The following is a 20,943-nucleotide window of genomic DNA, read 5'->3' on the forward strand; positions in this document are numbered from 1 at the left end:
CTATAACACAGAGAGAGCAGAGCCTCTAGGTGTAACAGCAACACCCCCGTTGCTCTTAGAGTCTCATTTGTATATATTAAAACATCATATTTCTCAGCAGTGCAGACACATGTGAACATGGGACCAATACAGATGCCTTCAGCTGCCAACAGCACATGTAACAGGTCAGACAGTGTCATAGGTGCAGAACTGCTGACAGATGCCCTTCAAAGTAGTTCCCTGGGCCTAATAGTCTGTGAAAGACTCCATTAAACAATGACAGTATTGTAAAGAGGACATTGACTCGTTAGATAAACCACTGGACTTGTGCCACAAACCAGTACTGAAAGGAGACATGCTACTTTCACTCGGCTATGTTCTGTAAATCAGTAAGATAAGAACATTTCTCTCAATCTGAACATGGAGAGTTTGGATAAAGCATCTGGAAAAACTTGTTTGTTTCATATTAGAATAAGTTCAGCTTAAACACATATGGCCCGTCCCAAGCTGAAGGCTCTGGATTACATTAATTCTTTTCAAAAGGTCTGGCAGATATCCAGCCCATAAGCGATGGAACCAGAGGGGGGGAGGGGATGGAGCTTCTGCTTAGTTCCAGCGCTGCTTCTCAGTCTTACTTTCCTAATGCGAGAGTACAGGAAATAATAGTCCTTGAATCTTGCTTTCAATCTCAGAGGGTCAAGGAACATGAGGAACATCAGAGGTTCTTCTCCTCTTGGAAAGGGCTTGCAGAAGTTGGCTGTGTGACACATAATGCTGTTATTTGCTCTTGCTGGATTTACCACAAATCTTTAAAGGGGAATGGGGGTTATTGAACAGCACGGTTTTACGCCAGGGTTTGATCGCCCCTGTGCTCCCGGATGATGCGCTTGATTACTGGCAAGGAGCTTCCTCCGGCAGTCTGTGCACCTCAGCTGAAATCTACGCAAGTCTCTGACCGGATTACATTTAAATTGTGATTTTCTCCTGGAAACGGGCAGAAATCTTTGCCGTGAATTTGCCGGGGCCCAGTGACAGCGTAAAAACTATAAATAAATACAAAAAGGTCTTGCAACTTTTTTACAACAAAAAAATGAAATAAAATTCTTAGTAAGTGACCTCCTTGTGTATACAGCCTAATAGGCAGAAGGTCATCAAAGATGGGGTCCCCCTTATGAGGTTCTGGAGGCAGTTCCTATTGCAGATTTCTAACTAGTAAATGCACTTTTAATATTTTTTCCAGCTGTATGGAAATTAGTTTGTTCAAGTCAAGTAGCAGGGGTTTTACTCCTCCGAGTCAAGGTTTCCCTGCCCAAGGCCCACCCTCCGCACCTTGATTGACAGAGCCTGTGTGGGATCTGATGATACCTGGTGAGAAGATTCCCTATCTGAGAGAACATTGATGACCTATCCTGAGGAGAGGTCAAAAATATCAGACCTGTGGGGGTCCGACTCTTGGAACCTCCATTGATCAGCTGAGGAGTCGTCGGCGTTCAGGCGAGTGGTACTTCCTCTTGAAAACTATCTGCACATGGTCTGGCTCATCTCTCTTGCAGAGGCGGTGCAATGTAATGACAACTGAAGTAGTAGTAGTGCTCACTGACCCCCGCCAGTCTGATATTGAGGATAGGTCACCAATATAAATCCACTGCACAACCTCTTCACTATGGTTTAGCTCCATATGCAGGAGGAAAGTCACAGCGGGTGTGAGATCTTCAGACATTTGTTGCTCTTCAGTTTAGACTTTGATTTGACAAAAACCTTTGTAACGATTCACAAGTAGTAGGAATTAAGAAGTCTCATGATCCTGGTCACGTTGCTTACAGTCTGACATTTTTAAGACCTTTGTAGTTTGAAAATCATTAACGTAATTGAGAGATCTCAGCTTCGGACGGGCCGTCACTGTGTAAGCCCCAGAGGACTCCAAATAAAGCTGGGTAGAAAAGGTTTTGCCGGCTATCTTCTTATTTAGGCTTCGTGCATAAGACCGTATCCGTCTAGCAGTCTGCAAACTCTGGATCTACAAAACATGGATGCCGTCCATGTGCCATGCACATTATTTTGCACACCCACTCACTTCAGTTCATCCATGGACTGCATTCTGTGAACCGAAACAGGACCTCTTCAATAACTTGTAGGAGCAAAATACGGATGTGGACAACAGAACATGGATGATAGCCATATGCAGTACTGCAAATTGTAGAACATGTCCTCTTCTGGTCCATCAAATGCTATCCATAAAGCAACCAAAGTGAAAGGGTCCGCAAAAAAATGCAGATGGTAAACAGGCGGTGTCCACATTTTGTGGATCCATAGTTACGGTCGTGTGCACGAGGCCTAAGCAATCCTACTGGTGATTCAATTGAGCAAAAGCTTTTATTGCCATCTAGACGATTTCTCACATAAAAGGTCAAATACAATAGAAAAAAAACTAAGCCAGCACTGATCCTTTAACTCGGTGTTGCGAGACATCTGCAAACAAGACCTCTGGAGGACGGCCAGATTGCACAACACTGAATTCCACCAGTTTATATAAACTCCCACAGAACGAGGAGTTTGTGCTTTACATAAGCAGGACCTCTTAAAGCAGCAAGTAGGATATAAAGAAATGTGTAACGCCATATGCAACACAATGCAATCCTCACCGACTGAACCACCCATGGGCATGACGGCTGCTGTGTCCTAAACTCCCAAGGTGGCGAGGGTCCCATAATTTACCTCCTCGACTGCATCTTCTTCAGTGCCTGTCCACTGCAGAAGGGGACACAGCTGGAGGGGCAGTCAGGTGGGTAAATCACATGTCCCCCACCGCCATCTTGGGAGATACAGATACAACAATCGCATCCACGAGGCGTCAATGTGCATGATCTGGTAAGAAGCGAGGTGTTTTAGGGGTTGCCTATAGCTTTGCACATCAGTCTGTGGCATTTCTGGAATTTCACCAGAAGGTGGCTTCTTACTGACTAGAGTCTTATCAGGTCCTCCCAGGGTGCATATGAAAAGGGTTTACATGGAGAATACAAAAATAAGTATAAAAATGAGCTACCAGTGAGAAACTGGTGAGGGGGGAGGAGGCTGCAGATGGGGCTTACAGGGGACGGAGACAGGACATGAGGCCCTGGGATTACAGGCTGGAGGCTTTCATTCTTCACATCTAAGCATCAGGGTCCCTGAACACATGGAAACTAGGAAAAATAAAACGCCAGAAGAAACATTTGCAGATTGTTTTTTACTCATCTTTTTGTGGAGTATATTGCACACAGTGGAGGAGACTTACTACTGTAGTACTTCAGTTTTCAAGTGTAGAAAAGTCACACATTTTGTCAAATGTGGCAAGTAAGGGACAATTGTATAAAACAACGGTCTTAATAAGGCCCAGTGCTGGTGGTGGATCTGCCAACATTTTGAAGATGCGCCGGCCTCTCCAACTTCAGCAGGTCCACCACCGCTTCTAAATGTAAGCCAGCTTCCGAGCGGTCTCACATTTAGACCATTTCCTACCCCTAAATCAAGGATAGAAAATGGTAACTAAGACGGGTCATCCGCCCTGGTCCCTTTTAACACCACTTTTTTAGACCTGGAGTGAGCATGGAGAAGTCTCAGATTTATAGGCATATTTATGGTCAATAAATGACCCCCTAAATTTACTACTTTTTTATTTTAGCCCTCGCCATGTGGGTGGCAGAAGGCAGGCCAAAGATGTGACTTCATGGCCCGGCTCATATAATGTGTGTACTAGAAAACTAGGGCACATTACACCAGGCATCTACTCCAGCTCCTGCTCCAAGCAGAGTTCATATCTGGAGCACGGGTGGCCCGACATGCACCACAATTATAAAGGAGACAGAACCTCATAATAACTGTGGAGCATCTAACGCCAGAAAATCTCCCCCCTGTGTCTTACCATTAGGGATGAGCGAATCGACTTCGGAGGAAACATCCGAAGTCGATTTGCATAAAACTTCATTCTAATACTGTACGGAGCACCGATGAGCCGAAGTTATTGCTTTGTGAAGTCTCACGAGACTTTGTGTAATAACTTTATAAATTCATTTCTACTGTAAATAAAACATTTGCCAAACTCGGGTTCAGTTCCAAGTGGTACCTTGGAACCGAACCAGAGTTTGGGAAATGTTTTTTTACAGTACAAATTAAATTTATTAGGTTATTAAGAGAGGTCTAGTGAGACTTCACGAAGCAATAACTTCGGCTCATTAGAGCCAATACATTCTAATACTATACGGAGCTCAGAGGGGGTGCCAGGAGTCAGAACCACACCGATCTCATGGTAATGAGGAGGACAAGTCATCAATATGAAAAACTTGGACAACCCCTTTAAGAGCTAAGTGCAGTTTTTGAGCCAAAGCCAGAAGTGGATAAAGCGGGTGGGATGCTGTAGGGTGTGGGTCGTTATAAATATTTTGCTGCTGTTTTGTGGACATTACATACAGTATGGCACAGTGAAGTCGCCCCCGTGACGTACAGTCACTTACATACAGTATGGCACAGTGAAGTCGCCCCGTGACGTACAGTCACTTACATACAGTATAACACAGTGAAGTCGCCCCGTGACGTACAGTCACTTACATACAGTATAGCACAGTGAAGTCGCCCCGTGACGTACAGTCACTTACATACAGTATGGCACAGTGAAGTCGCCCCGTGACGTACAGTCGCTTACATACAGTATAGCACAGTGAAGTCGCCCCGTGACGTACAGTCGCTTACATACAGTATAGCACAGTGAAGTCGCCCCGTGACGTACACTCCCTTACATACAGTATAACACAGTGAAGTCGCCCCGTGACGTACAGTCACTTACATACAGTATAGCACAGTGAAGTCGCCCCGTGACGTACAGTCGCTTACATACAGTATAACACAGTGAAGTCGCCCAGTGACGTACAGTCGCTTACATACAGTATAACACAGTGAAGTCGCCCCGTGACGTACACTCCCTTACATACAGTATAACACAGTGAAGTCGCCCCGTGACGTACAGTCACTTACATACAGTATAACACAGTGAAGTCGCCCCGTGACGTACAGTCGCTTACATACAGTATAGCACAGTGAAGTCGCCCCGTGACGTACAGTCGCTTACATACAGTATAGCACAGTGAAGTCGCCCCGTGACGTACAGTCTCTTACATACAGTATAGCACAGTGAAGTCGCCCCGTGACGTACAGTCACTTACATACAGTATAACACAGTGAAGTCGCCCGTGAGGTACAGTCATTACATACAGTATAACACAGTGAAGTCGCCCCGTGACGTACAGTCGCTTACATACAGTATAACACAGTGAAGTCGCCCCGTGACGTACAGTCACTTACATACAGTATAACACAGTGAAGTCGCCCCGTGACGTACAGTCACTTACATACAGCATAACGCAGTGAAGTCGCCCCGTGACGTACAGTCACTTACATACAGTATAACACAGTGAAGTCGCCCCGTGACGTACAGTCGCTTACGTACAGTATAACACAGTGAAGTCGCCCCGTGACGTACACTCCCTTACATACAGTATAACACAGTGAAGTCGCCCGTGAGGTACAGTCACTTACATACAGTATAACACAGTGAAGTCGCCCCGTGACGTGCAGTCGCTTACATACAGTATAACACAGTGAAGTCGCCCCGTGACGTACACTCCCTTACATACAGTATAACACAGTGAAGTCGCCCCGTGACGTACAGTCACTTACATACAGTATAGCACAGTGAAGTCGCCCCGTGACGTACAGTCGCTTACATACAGTATAACACAGTGAAGTCGCCCAGTGACGTACAGTCGCTTACATACAGTATAACACAGTGAAGTCGCCCCGTGACGTACACTCCCTTACATACAGTATAACACAGTGAAGTCGCCCCGTGACGTACAGTCACTTACATACAGTATAACACAGTGAAGTCGCCCCGTGACGTACAGTCGCTTACATACAGTATAGCACAGTGAAGTCGCCCCGTGACGTACAGTCGCTTACATACAGTATAGCACAGTGAAGTCGCCCCGTGACGTACAGTCTCTTACATACAGTATAACACAGTGAAGTCGCCCCGTGACGTACAGTCACTTACATACAGTATAACACAGTGAAGTCGCCCGTGAGGTACAGTCATTACATACAGTATAACACAGTGAAGTCGCCCCGTGACGTACAGTCGCTTACATACAGTATAACACAGTGAAGTCGCCCCGTGACGTACAGTCACTTACATACAGTATAACACAGTGAAGTCGCCCCGTGACGTACACTCCCTTACATACAGTATAACACAGTGAAGTCGCCCGTGAGGTACAGTCACTTACATACAGTATAACACAGTGAAGTCGCCCCGTGACGTGCAGTCGCTTACATACAGTATAACACAGTGAAGTCGCCCCGTGACGTACAGTCGCTTACATACAGTATAACACAGTGAAGTCGCCCCGTGACGTACAGTCGCTTACATACAGTATAACACAGTGAAGTCGCCCCGTGACGTACAGTCGCTTACATACAGTATAACACAGTGAAGTCGCCCGTGAGGTACAGTCATTACATACAGTATAACACAGTGAAGTCGCCCCGTGACGTACAGTCGCTTACATACAGTATAACACAGTGAAGTCGCCCCGTGACGTACAGTCGCTTACATACAGTATAACACAGTGAAGTCGCCCCGTGACGTACAGTCACTTACATACAGTATAACACAGTGAAGTCGCCCCGTGACGTACACAGTCGCTTACATACAGTATAACACAGTGAAGTCGCCCCGTGACGTACACAGTCGCTTACATACAGTATAACACAGTGAAGTCGCCCCGTGACGTACAGTCACTTACATACAGTATAACAGTGAAGTCGCCCCGTGACGTACAGTCACTTACATACAGTATAACACAGTGAAGTCGCCCCGTGACGTACAGTCGCTTACATACAGTATAACACAGTGAAGTCGCCCCGTGACGTACAGTCACTTACATACAGTATAACACAGTGAAGTCGCCCCGTACAGTCATTACATACAGTATAACACAGTGAAGTCGCCCCGTGACGTACACAGTCGCTTACATACAGTATAACACAGTGAAGTCGCCCCGTGACGTACACAGTCGCTTACATACAGTATAACACAGTGAAGTCGCCCCGTGACGTACAGTCGCTTACATACGGTATAACAGTGAAGTCGTGCTGTGACGTACAGTCACTTACATACAGTATAACACAGTGAAGTCGTGCTGTGACGTACAGTCCCTTACATACAGTATAACAGTGAAGTCGCCCCGTGACATACACTCACTTACATACAGTATAACACAGTGAAGTCGCCCCGTGACGTACAGTCGCTTACATACAGTATAACACAGTGAAGTCGCCCCGTGACATACACTCACTTACATACAGTATGATACACTGAAGTAGATGAAGATGAATAATAAACAGCCATAGTCACTTACCTGTGGATGGTTCATACGCTTGTTCTTGTCCCACCGAGTCCACAGGCTGCACTCTACCCCCTGCCCGGTAATTGAGGGGCTGGGAGTTCTGGAAAACCCCGGTGCTGAGAGAACGGCTCATGGTTTGTCGTAGTTTTGGGATCAGAAAGCGAATGATAGGAGCAGCTCGGAGAAGTTTCATTCAGTGGCCTACAGGATGGACAAGAGGGCAACAAATGATCTTTTATATATGCAAGAGACGTCCATGCAGATATCACATACTGAATAGTAAAACCATGTTGTACAGAAGGTGCTGCCCGGCCAGTTACAATACAATGATCGGCGCAGTCTAATTACTGCGGATGGCCGAGCAGTACTCAGTCTTCACAAGCTCCATGCGACCACCCCGTATGGTCGTACCCTTAAACTTGTAGCTTCTGCTTCCAATCTCAAGGGCGGTTGGGAGTGGATCCAAGTCTGAGTCTTCAGTGCGTTACATTCCAGGAATAAATCGGCATAGCAGACGCACAGAGCAGGCGCTCTCACCTCAGTCAGTGGCATCTATCATGTAGACGCTCAGCACAACCTCAGGCACAAGCCCAGGTTTTAGAAATCTGTCCTGTCGCTGCACTTTGTGAACTGACACCAAGAAGAGACACATCCCTTATATCTACAGGTGACCGAGAGGGGTAAACCCCGGCCGCCCGGGGAGGCTTCTAAGATTGTAAGCCTTGCAGCCCGGTCCCCCACAGGCAAGGAATCTCCGAACAGACCTCAGTTATTTCTATCTGCAGAGCATTACATCTGCTCACCAGCCTGCAGTGCAATATCCTGCGTGTCCATCATCTGACCACCCGGCAGAACATCACACATGTTTGAGGAGCGGTCGCCCATCCTGCTGAGTGTTCCTCCTTCATGCATATTAACTGACCACCCTGCAGAGCATTGCGCCTGCTCACATATCAGCTAAGCATGTCGCAGAGCATCACTTTATAGAGCCACACCACGTTTTCTATTTCTCCTCTAATTGCCAGGGCACAGAAACAGGTACCGGATTCCTCGCCACATTAGGCTACTTTCACACTTGCATTCGGGGTTCCACTTGTGAGTTTCGTTTAAAGGCTCTCACAACCGTCCAGCCCTAATGCATTCTGAGTGGATGCGGATCCGCTCAGAATGCCTCAGTCTGGCGCCGTCTGTCCTCTGCTCAGCAGGCGGACACCCGTACGCTGCTTGCGTTACAATGTAAGTCAATGGGGACGGATCTGTTTGAAGGTGACACACTATGGCTCAATTTCAAACGGATCCGTCCCCCATTGTCTTTCAATGTAAAGTCTGGACGGATCCGTCTAAAATAACTTTCACACTTAGAATTTTTTCTTAAATATAATGCAGACGGATCCGTTCTGAACGGATCCCATCGTCTGCATTATAGGAGCGGATCCGTCTGTGCAGACACCAGATGGATCCGCTCCGAACGCAAGTGTGAAAGTAGCCTAAGACGTAGGTTTTACCCTGGGTTCACACCTGAGCGTTTCTGAGACGCGCGTTTTACACGCGTATTTGTCGCGCGTTTTTATGCACGTTTTTTGCAATAGTAAATGCGCGTTTGACGCGCGTTTGTGTGATTGACTGCAGTGTTGTCCAATGAGTCTATGGCCATAACGCGCGACAAACGCCCCAAAAAAAGCTCAAGAACTTGTTTATACCTCCTCTCAGGGGGGGGGCAGGCGACTATCAACCTCCTCTCAGGGGGGCAGGCGACCATCAACCTCCTCTCAGGGGGGGCAGGCGACCATCAACCTCCTCTCAGGGGGGGCAGGCGACCATCAACCTCCTCTCAGGGGGGGCAGGCGACCATCAACCTCCTCTCAGGGGGGAAGGCGACCATCAACCTCCTCTCAGGGGGGCAGGCTGCGGGCACAAGCTAAGAAATAGTTATTACTGGAAGATCCCTGTAAATAGTCGGCAGACTGAGGACACGGAGGAGCTGGCTCCTGACACCAGAGGGGATCCGGCACACAGACAGCCGGGATGTCACCTATAGAGCGGCCAGATCCACGTCCTGACAACCGCCTGCCCATCCATAGCTCTGCGCTCCTGCAGCAATGCCTGCCGCTACACACACTGATATCGTAGACACACAGACGATGAGGAGAGCGCGGCTTACTGTGACGTCACTGCTGTCCGCGGACCTGCGGCTGTCTCCTGATCCGAGGCTGTTACTACTGCGGTCCCAGGCGCGTCCTGCTCCTCTTCTGTCAGGGGCGGAGGAGACCAAAGTCCTCCAGCTCCTCCTCCTGCTCCGCCTCATCTAGCCCCGCCTCCTCTAGCCCCGCCTCCAGCTCCTCCTCCACTACAGATGCGTGTGAACCAGAACGAGGAAGGAGCAGCGGTTTTGTCATGTTCCATTTTAGTTCTTTTTATTTATTTTTTACAGGGTGAAATACTTTGAACTCGTTTTACCAGTGAAAAACTGCAAGGTGTGACCCCGGCCTCAGGCGATGTCCGCCCTGGAGCGCGCGCTGCGGCTCTGCACATTCACAAGGTGGTTTCTTATTCACATCATTTGTATTATTATTATTATTTTTAAGAATTTTGAGGCGACCTCCTCACCAGTGACAGAAGACGTCGCCGTGAGCCGCGCTGAGCGGAAATCCCCTGAAAGCACAAAAGATGGGCACAAAAAGTGTGGTCTAAAGGGTTAAATCACTTGACCCCGCTCTGCCGACAGGGGAAAATAATCAGTGACGTCAACACAGACTTCCTGCGGACCCCTCTCCGCTCTGTTAGTTTTCCGCCTATATGGCTTTTTGAGGGCTTGTTTTTTGCGGGACAAGTTGCAGTTTTTAATGGCGCCATTTTGGGGTACACATAACTTTCTGATTAACTTTTATTAACTCTTTCTGGGAGAGAGATGGGAAAAGCAGCCATACTGACACTGCGTTTTTACGTTATACATTTGACGGCGTTCATTTTTTGTTATAAACAACATGATATCTTTATTCTCTGGGTCAGTACGATTACAGTGATACCAAATACATATAGTTTTTTATTTATTTTACTACATTTTTTGCAATTCACACCATGAAGACATCATCCACGTAGCGCAAAAACAACTTAATGTGAATAAGGCGGGGGTTAATTGTAGAAAAAACAAACTTGCCCTCAAAGCGATTCAGCTATATATTGGCGAATGTACCTGAGACCGGAGTCCCCATCGCTGCTGGCCAAATGGAAACATAGAAGGGTCCATTCACACGTCCGCAATTTGCAGACCAATTCACTTTCAATGGGGCTGGAAGGATGCGAATCCGCATTTCCGTTATCAGCATCCATTTTTTTGGGATCCGCAATTCCATTCCTGAAAAAAAATAGAACATGTCCTATTCTGGTTCCCCAATTGTGGACCAGAAAAGGCATTTTATTTCATAGTGTCTGTGATGTGCGGTCCGCAAAACACTTACGGACGTGTCAATGGACCCTTATTTGTAAGTACAAACCCTAGGGCTTCCTCCACAAACTTGCAATAGGTGACACGTTCATCGCGTGTGGTATATGTGTATAGAGACTCTCCACGTCTAGTGAGACCAGGCGCCAACTCTCCTGCCACGGAAAATCCTTTAGCGCAAGAAGGGAGTGGTTGGTGTCCGATTTCTGCAATAAAGGACGTAATAACCAGTCTCGGTATTTGGACAAAGATTCCGTCCCCGACCCAATCCCCGCCACGCTACAAATTCCATTCTGCACCTTGGGAGTTTTCATCCACGTTGCGTGAAGAAACCCGTACCGTACGGACAATTCATTAGACTCACCGATGAGGGTCGTGAATTAAAAGATAGGCTACCCCGAAAGAGATCTAGAGGAAGCAATGCCCAAAGCACGGGATTTCAGGCAACAGGGTTTATCGTCTAGAAAACACAAGGGAGGCAGTGATGGGCAGTTCACCAGCGAACACATGCGGGTTGCCATCTTTAGTAAGGTAGACTCACCCGTCCGGCGATGCACAGGTAAGCCCTTACCTGTGTCGGAAGCCGGTCTGAAATCAAATGCAGGCAGTTCCGAGAACCGCCCGATGAAGGCTCCCGGCGGCTGTTCTCACGGTACCAAACATGCGCGATTTTTCTCACGCGCGTGCAAAACGCATTACAATGTTTTGCACTCACGCGGAAAAATCGCGTGTGTTCCCACAACGCACCCGCCTCTTATCCGGGCCAAAAATATGACGCCCGTGTGAAAGAGGATGTATTGGTCAGCAGCCGTTTAGCTGAAGACAAGGCAATGAATTGGTTAACCAGCAGAAGACCCATAGGTAACTGCAAATGTGGCAATTGTTCCTTCTGTAGCTACAACCTCCAGAAAAAGTTTCTTACCATTGGAGGCATTGATCATAAGGTAACCCAGATAACCGAGTTATGTTGTCTACGCGGTCACATGTCGATGCGGTACGTTTTATATTGGAAAAACTATAAGGCCTCTGTTTGAGAGATTTAGGGAACATCTGAATTCAGTAGGAAGAAGGGCAGCAGCGCGAAACGTCCGTCGCTACTTCGGCGCTGGTGTCCGCCCCAGCCCTTACTTTGTGTCCATGTGTGTTGGATGAATAAAGAAGCATTTTAACTGCCGTGGTGAGCGCCGCCTGCCATTTCTCGTACCTGCAATCAAGTGACATACTGATTTATTCTCCCGAGATGGAGAGTCATCAGGATCATTTGAGACAAGTCTTGCTGATCCTCCAGGAGAATAAGTTTTATGCCAAGATAGAAAAATGTGTGTTTGCTGTTCAAGGGGTTCCTTTTCTGGGTTACCTGCTTTCCGCTTCGGGCTTTCGAAAAAGTCTGTGCGGTTTTGGAATGGGATCTTCCCCGAGAATCAGAAAGCGCTTATGAGGTTTTTGGGGTTTACCAATTACTACAGACAATGTATCTTGAATTATTCCACTGTTGTCAAACCTCTGACTGACATGAGTAAGAAAGGGGTGGATTTCTCTGTCGGGTCGGAAGAGGCGTTACATGCTTTTTCCACTATAAAGAAATGTTTTTCTTCTGCTCCCATTTTGGTGCAGCTTGATGTGTCTGAGCCATTTATTGTTGAGGTGGATGCATCAGAAGGGGGAGTTGGTGCAGTTCTGTTGCAGGGTCCTTCTCCTGGCAAATGGCGCCCTTGTGCTTTTTTTTTTTCAAAAAAACTCTTCTGCCGAGAGAAATTATGATGTTGGCAATAGAGAGTTTCTGGCCATCAAGTTGGCCTTTGAGGAATGGCGTCATTGGTTAGAAGGAGTGATTCATCCCATTACTGTATTTAGCGATCATAAAAATCTGGCCTACCTGGAGTCGGCTAAGCGTTTGAAGCCAAGGCAGGCCAGATGGTCTTTGTTTTCTTTAATTTCATTGTCACTTTTTCGCCCTGGGGTCAAGAATGTCAAGGCATATACCTTGTCACGTAGCTTCCCGGGGGGTGGTCCGATTTTGGCTGATGGGGTGGTTGTATCCGCTCTCTATCCGGAGGTGTTGGAAGTTCAGGGAGAGGCAACTGATTCCTGTCCCCCAGGGAGGTTGTCTGTTCCTTCTGATCTTCGTCACAAGGTGTTTAACCCCTTAAGGACCAGGCTCATTTTCACCTTAAGGACCAGGCCATTTTTTGCAAATCTGACCAGTGTCACTTTAAGTGCTCATAACTTTAAAACGCTTCGACTTACCCAGGCCGTTCTGAGATTGTTTTTTCGTCACATATTGTACTTCATGACACTGCTAAAATTGGGTCAAAAAAGTTATTTTTTTTGCATAAAAAAATAAATTTTTTACCAAAAATTTTGAAAAATTAGCAAATTTCAAAGTTTCAGTTTCTCTACTTCTGTAATACATAGTAATACCCCCAAAAATTGTGATGACTTTACATTCCCCATATGTCTACTTCATGTTTGTAGCATTTTGGGAATGATATTTTATTTTTTGGGGATGTTACAAGGCGTAGAAGTTTAGAAGCAAATTTTGAAATTTTTGAGAAATCTTCAAAATCCCACTTTTTATGGACCAGTTCAGGTTTGAAGTCATATTGTGATAGTGATGTCCGGATCATGAACGAATCGTTCTTTTGAACCGATTCAGTTCACTGATCCGGAAGAGTCGGTTCCTCTGACTGAGCCGATCCGAATGAAACGGCTCAGTCAGATCAGCACAGAGGCAGCAGCAGGCAGTGAAATAGGAGCCGGCAGTGGACGCTAGCCCCGCCCCTCCCCGCCCTCCAACCAATCAGAGGCCGCAGCACTGCCTACCAGCACAGGGGGAGTCGCAGGGACTCAGAGAATCGGCTGAGTCTATTAGTTAAAAGAATCGAATGAGTCAGAGACTGTGTCACCGAGTCCCTGCCAGACTCCCTGCTCTGCGGCTCCCTGTAAGTCCGTAAGTCAGTCCGTCAGTCCGTCCGTCGGGGGGGGGGGGGGGGCAGGCATTGATCTAGCATGTAGCAGAGCTGTGTGTGTACAGGGTGCATGCAGCAGTGTAGCATCATGCGATATGCACCCTGTACACACACAGCTCTGCTACATGCTGTAGCAGAGCAGGAAGTTTGGTAGGGACTCGGTGACACGATTCTTTTAACACTCTCAGACAATTATCACAGTCTGCTCCACTGCAGCAGAGCTGTGTTTGCCAGGAGCGAGTCCCTCCTGACCTTCGGTTCACTTGAGAGCCGACTCAGCAAGTGAACCGAAGATTCGATGAGCTGAGCATGCGCATTGATCTTCAGTTCACTTGCCTCTGCCGGCTCATGAAGTGAACCGAAGATCCGATTCATGAATCGGTTCATTTGAATGAGCTGATTCAAATGAACCGATTCAGCTCAAAGATCCGAACTTCCCATCACTATATTGTGAGGCTTAGATAATAGAAACCTCCCAAAAATGACCCCATTCTAGAAACTACACCCCTCAAGGTATTCAAAACTGTTTTTTCAAACTTTATTAACCCTTTAGGTCTTCCACAAGAGTTAATGGCAGATGGAGAAACAATTTTGAAATTTCTATTTTTTGGAAAATTTTCCAATATAATCAATTTTTTCCAGGAGTAAAACAAGGGTTAACTGCCAAACAACACTCAAAATGGGTTGCCCTGATTCTGTAGTTTGCAAAAACACCCCATATGTGGTCGTAAACTACTGTTTGGCCAAACGGGAGGACATAGAAGGAGGGGAACACCATATGGGTTTTGGAAGGCAGATTTTGCAGGACTGGTTTTGTTTATACCATGTCCCATTTGAAGCCCCCTGTTGCACCCCTAGAATAGAAATTTCAAAAAAGTGACTCCATCTAAGAAAGTACACCCCTCAAGGTATTCAAAACTGGGTTTACAAACTTTGTTAACCCTTTAGGTGTTCCACAAGAGTTAATGGCAGATGAAGAAACAATTTTGAAATTTCTATTTTTTGGAAAATTTTCCAATATAATCAATTTTTTCCAGGAGTAAAACAAGGGTTAACTGCCAAACAACACTCAAAATGGGTTTCCCTGATTCTGTAGTTTGCAAAAACACCCCATATGTGGTCGTAAACTACTGTTTGGCCGAACGGGAGCACATAGAAGGAGGGGAACACCATATGGGTTTTGGAAGGCAGATTTTGCAGGACTGGTTTTGTTTATACCATGTCCCATTTGAAGCCCCCTGTTGCACCCCTAGAATAGAAATTTCAAAAAAGTGACTCCATCTAAGAAAGTACACCCCTCAAGGTATTCAAAACTGGGTTTACAAACTTTGTTAACCCTTTAGGTGTTCCACAAGAGTTAATGGCAGATGGAGAAACAATTTTGAAATTTCTATTTTTTGGAAAATTTTCCAATATAATCAATTTTTTCCAGGAGTAAAACAAGGGTTAACTGCCAAACAACACTCAAAATGGGTTTCCCTGATTCTGTAGTTTGCAAAAACACCCCATATGTGGTCGTAAACTACTGTTTGGCCGAACGGGAGCACATAGAAGAAGGGGAACGTCATATGGGTTTTGGAAGGCAGATTTTGCAGGACTGGTTTTGTTTATACCATGTCCCATTTGAAGCCCCCTGTTGCACCCCTAGAATATAAATTTCAAAAAAGTGACTCCATCTAAGAAAGTACACCCCTCAAGGTATTCAAAACTGGGTTTACAAACTTTGTTAACCCTTTAGGTGTTCCACAAGAGTTAATGTCAGATGGAGAAACAATTTTGAAATTTCTATTTTTTGGAAAATTTTCCAATATAATCAGTTTTTTCCAGGAGTAAAACAAGGGTTAACTGCCAAACAACACTCAAAATGGTTTGCCCTGATTCTGTAGTTTGCAGAAACACCCCATATATGGTTGTAAACTACTATTTGGCTAAACGGCAGGACATAGAAGAAGGGGAACGTCATATGGTTTTTGGAAGGCAGATTTTGCTGGACTGGTTTATTTACACCATGTACCCTTTCAAGCCCCCTGATGCCCCCCTAGAGTAGAAACTCCATAAAAGTGACCCCATCTAGGAAACTACGGGATAAGGTGGTTGTTGTTTTGGGACTATTTTAGGGGTAAATATGATTTTTGGTTGCTCTATATTACTCTTTTTTGAGGCAATGTAACAAAAAAATTAAATTCTAAAATTGTTTCTACATTCGCTATTTAGTTTTGTGGAACACCTAAAGGGTTAACATAGTTTGTAAAGTAACTTTTGAATACCTTGAGGGGTGTAGTTTCTTAGATGGGGTCACTTTTTTGGAGTTTCTAGTCTAGGCTACATCAGGGGGGGCTTCTAATGGGACATGGTGTAAAAAAAAAAACTGTCCATCAAAATCTGCCTTCCAGAAACCGTATGGAGTTCCCTTCGTTCTATGCCCTGCCGTGCGGCTATATAGCCATTTACGACCACATATGGGGTGTTTCTGCAAACTACAGAATTGGGGCAATAAATGTTTAGTTTTGTTTGGCTGTTAACCCTTGCTTTATTACCGGCAAAATGGATTTAAATTTAAATTTTGCCCAAAAATAGGTGTTTTGGCACCGTTTTTATTTTATATTTTTAACACCGTTCATCCGAGGCGTTTGGTAAAAAGTTATTTTTATAGCGACGACTTTTACGCACGCGACGATGCCCAATATGTATGGCTCTCAGACTTTGGAGACTAAGCAGGCATCCTAAAACTGCGGCCCTCCAGATGTTGTAAAACTACAATTCCCACCATGCCCTGATGATGGCTGTAGGTTGTCTGGGCATGCTGGGAGTTATGGTTTTACAACATCTGGAGGGCCGCAGTTTGAGGATGCCTGCTCTAAAACTAATATTTTTTGGGGAAAGAAAAATTGTTTTCGTGTCTCCAAAGTCTGAGAGCCATAGTGTTTTATGTTCTCTAGTGAACTGTTGGGGATTATAAAAATTTAGTACTCCATGGAAGTGTGATACTCCCTGAAGCAATCGATAACGCAGAGGCCCGGATGATCGGGGCACGTGTCACATTGAGTGGTGGTGTCCTTCCGTATCCCCCTCTTGTGACACACTCTGCATCTTTTTTGGGTTCGTCCCTTCTTTCCATTATGGGGGACCACACCTGGAAAGTGTTGGCCAGGGACGATCCGGGCGCCTCCAGTTCCCGAGGTACTCCGGCCTGCTCTTTCCCGGTCCGAAAAGATCAGGTCCTTGAGGACTGCCTCATAGAATTGGAGGAATGTCCCTGTGCTGCCAGCGCTTCGGGATAGTACAAAAGAGTTGTACATGGCAACCTGCACCAAGTATACCGCAACTTTTTTGTACCATGCCCGGGTTTTGCGCATGGCGTTATATGGCGTGAGGACTTGATCAGAGAGATCAACTCCTCCCATATACCGATTGTAGTCGACGATACAATCGGGCTTGAGGACCGTTGCCGCGGTACCTCGCACAGGGACTGGGGTGGTGCTGTTACCGTGGATTGTGGACAGCATAAGGACATCCCTCTTGTCCTTATACCTGACCAGCAACAGGTTTCCACTGGTAAGTGCACGGGTCTCACCCCTGGGGATAGGTACCTGGAGGGGGTAGGCAGGGAGGCCGCGTTGATTTTTCCGCACGGTCCCACAAGCGAACGTGGATCTGGCGGCAAGGGACCTGAACAAGGGAATGCTGGTATAAAAGTTATCCACGTACAAGTGGTAACCACTATCCAGCAGTGGGTACATAAGGTCCCACACGAGTTTCCCGCTAACACCCAGAGTGGGGGGACATTCTGGGGGTTGAATACGGGAATCTCGCCCCTCGTACACACGAAATTTGTAAGTGTACCCTGAGGTACTCTCACAAATTTTGTATAGCTTCACGCCATACCTCGCCCGCTTTGTGGGAATGTATTGGCGGAAACTGAGTCTCCCCTTGAACGCAACGAGAGACTCATCAACCGCGACCTCCCTTCCAGGTACGTAGGCCTGCTGAAATGTGGCCCCAAAGTGATCGATGACCGGCCGTATCTTATACAGCCGGTCATAGGCAGGATCACCTCGGGGTGGACATGCTGCATTATCGGAATAATGCAGACATTTCCGGATGGCCTCAAACCGGTGACGTGTCATGACCATACTGTACAGTGGGGTCTGGTACAGGACGTCCCCACTCCAGTATTGCCTGACACTGGGTTTTTGGACTAGACCCATATGCAGCACAAGGCCCCAAAATGTCCTCATTTCGGCTGCACTGACCGGCGTCCAGCCACCGGGTCTAGCCAAAACTGAGCCTGGGTTTTGAGCGACGAACTGTTGGGCGTACAGATTCGTCTGCTCCACCATCAAATTCACCAGTGGGTTACTGAAAAAAAAACTAAAAAAGTCTATTTCAGTAAACCCCACTGTGGGAATCTGGATTCCAGGATTGCCAGCGAAATCCGGAATCTCAGGCTCAAAGTCCACTGGGGGACACCAGCTAAGTTCATCGGCAGGGGGCTCCGGTGGACTTATTTGGTGGGCCGGGAAACCAGTACGAACCCCAGGGCGGCTCGTACTAGGGTGGGCCACAGGATCCCTAGCATGTGCGGCCCCTGGCTCCGCCTGGCGGCGTCTCCGCCGCCTTGGTGGCTCATCGTCATCCGATGATGATGAGGAGGATGCGGATGATAAAAGGAATGTGGGGTCATCCTCATCCTCACTGGGGCTCTCGGAGTCGGAGGCAATCTGGGCGTATGCCTCCTCGGCCGAGAACACCCGGCGGGCCATGGGTGTGTGTGCGTGTAGGTGTGCGTGTGTGGCAAACTTTATTATATGTGCGTGTGTGTGGGGGCAACGGGTGTTCGCGTACTAGAAAAGGCAAGAAAAAAAGGGCAAGTGATAGGAAAAAAAAAAGTTAAAACTTGCTAATCAGCGGTACAACACTGATCAGCAGTGGGGCGGGCGATGCGCTAACAGTGGACGGACGCTAAAAAGTGCCGGCCAGTCAGCGCACGCAGAAAAAAAAAAGTGGTGGTGAGGGGGGGGGGGGGCTGGTGGTGGTGGGGGGGGAGCTGGTGGGGGGGGGGGGCAAGTGGCAGGGGGGGTCGGGGTTAGGGTTAGATGGATAGATGGAAGTTTGGAATAAAAGTACTTTTTTTTTTTTTTTTTTCCTAACTTACTTTTCCCTTCTTTCCCTGCCTAACGGTGCCTCTCCCTCACTGACCCTAACCTACCTGGGTGGCGATGGGTGCAGGAGGGTGATGGATGGCGATTAGGGGGACACAGGAGCTGGTGCTGGACGATGCTGCCGGGTACTCGTGCAGAACAGGAAGAGGAGGGGAGAGAGGAGCGCAGGAAGTTTGAATCTCGCGCCTCTCTCCCCTGCACCAATCAGCACCCTGGACAGCAGTGTTCAGCACCAGGGCCAGCACCGCCTCCTCAAATCCTCGGACTGCGATTGGTGGTGTAAAATTACGCTACGATCGCAGTCTTTTTCCGGTTCATCGGGTCACAGGACACCCGAATGGACCGGAAACGCAGAAAACCGCAGGTCTGAATTGACCTGCGGTTTTCTGCGATCGCCGATACGGGGGGGTCCAATGAACCCCCCCAGCGTTGTTACGGGATGCCGGCTGAATGATTTCAGCCGAAATCCTGTTCCGATTAACCCCCGCGGCGCCGGAATTACATTTTTAAGTCAGGACGTACCGGTACGTCCTCGGTCCTTAAGGACTCGGGAAATAGGGCGTACCGGTACGTCCTATGTCCTTAAGGGGTTAAGGAACATCATGATACTGTCCTTGCTGGACACCCTGGAAGCAGATCCACTGTTGATCTTATTTTTATGAGATTCATGACCGAGTTTACATAAGTGTGTTGAGGGCTATGTGGCAGCTTGTGAGACCTGTGCACGTGCCAAGGTGACTTATACTCGGCCCTCAGGATCTCTTCTTCCTTTGTCCATCCCATCCTGTCCCTGGACGCACTTGTCCATGGACTTTATCACCGATTTGCCCAGTTCTTCGGGAATGACGGTGATTTTGGTAGTGGTCGACCACTTCAGTAAGATGGCACACTTTATTCCATTTTCTGGTTTACCCAATGGCAAAACTCTGGCTCTGACATTTGTTGATAAAATTGTGAAATTACACGGCATTCCCTCTGATGTGGTGTCTGATAGAGGGACTCAATTTGTGTCCAGATTCTGGAAGGCTTTCTGAACTCACCTGGGGATTCGTTTGTCCTTCTCTTCAGCTTTTCACCCTCAGTCGAACGGACAAACTGAACGCATTAACCATAATCTGGAGACATATTTGAGGTGTTTTGTCTCTGAGAATCAGGAGGAGTTTTGTCTTTGGCTGAATTTGCTTTGAATAACCATTGTCAGGAGTCCACTGATAGTTGCTCTGGTATACCTGATAAGGAGAGATTTGCTTCATTCTTGTCATCTATCTTGCAGAAAATTCAAATCAATTTTAAAAAGATGGGCGATGGGTATAAACGTATGGCTGACAAGAAACGTGTGTCTGGTCCGGACCTGAATGTGGGTGAAGGTGCCGTCCTGGAAGATAGGTCCAAGATTTATTGTTCCATACAAGATCTCTGCTATTATTAATCCGGTTTCTTTTCACCTTGAACTTCCGCAGGCTTGGAAGATTCATAATGTCTTCCATAAATCTATGTTAAAGAGTTATGTGGAACCTGCTGTACCATCTTCCTTGCCACCTTCACCTGTCATGGTTGACGGGAATCTGGAGTTTCAAATTTACAGAGTTGTGTCCTTCGGGGTTCCCTTCAATACCTCGTTCATTGGAAGGGTTACGGTCTGGAGGAGAGAATATGGGTCCCGGCGACTGATGTGAATGCCAGTCGGCTTCTGAAGGCCTTTCACAGAGCCTACCCTGATAAAGTTGGTCCTGGGTGCCTGGAGGTCACCCGTAGAAGGGGGGTACTGTCACCGCCGGCCTTGGGAGAGATCTTAGAAGTTCAAATAGACGGAAGACTCTGGAGTCTATCTGACAGATCTCTTTTGTTTTCATTGTTGCCGACAGGTTTCCCCCCTTTCTCAGATGCTGCTGATTATCAGTCAGGTGTCTCTTTATATGTTCCGCCTCTCACTTGTTTCCCTGCGGCTGATA

General features: G+C 47.1%; 1 protein-coding gene across 2 annotated transcripts in view; it reads right to left on the minus strand.

The window, feature by feature from the left end:
• The window catches only part of ALDH9A1 (aldehyde dehydrogenase 9 family member A1), a 43,165-nt gene extending 33,452 nt beyond the window's left edge, over positions 1–9,713 (minus strand). The window contains exons 1-2 of one of the 2 annotated variants that reach the window (XM_044294413.1): positions 9,580–9,713; positions 7,431–7,619 (exon numbers count right to left, since the gene is read on the minus strand). In XM_044294413.1, coding sequence (XP_044150348.1) covers positions 7,431–7,611 — 181 coding nt within the window. In that variant the 5' untranslated portion in view covers positions 7,612–7,619; positions 9,580–9,713. Of the gene's footprint in view, positions 1–7,430; positions 7,620–7,829; positions 7,989–9,579 lie in introns of those variants that run through there. The other variant, XM_044294421.1, reaches the window with a different exon arrangement.
• Positions 9,714–20,943: the final 11,230 nt, after the last annotated feature.

The sequence above is a fragment of the Bufo gargarizans genome, chromosome 1 (assembly GCF_014858855.1).
Source record: "Bufo gargarizans isolate SCDJY-AF-19 chromosome 1, ASM1485885v1, whole genome shotgun sequence".
NCBI lineage: Eukaryota > Metazoa > Chordata > Amphibia > Anura > Bufonidae > Bufo > Bufo gargarizans.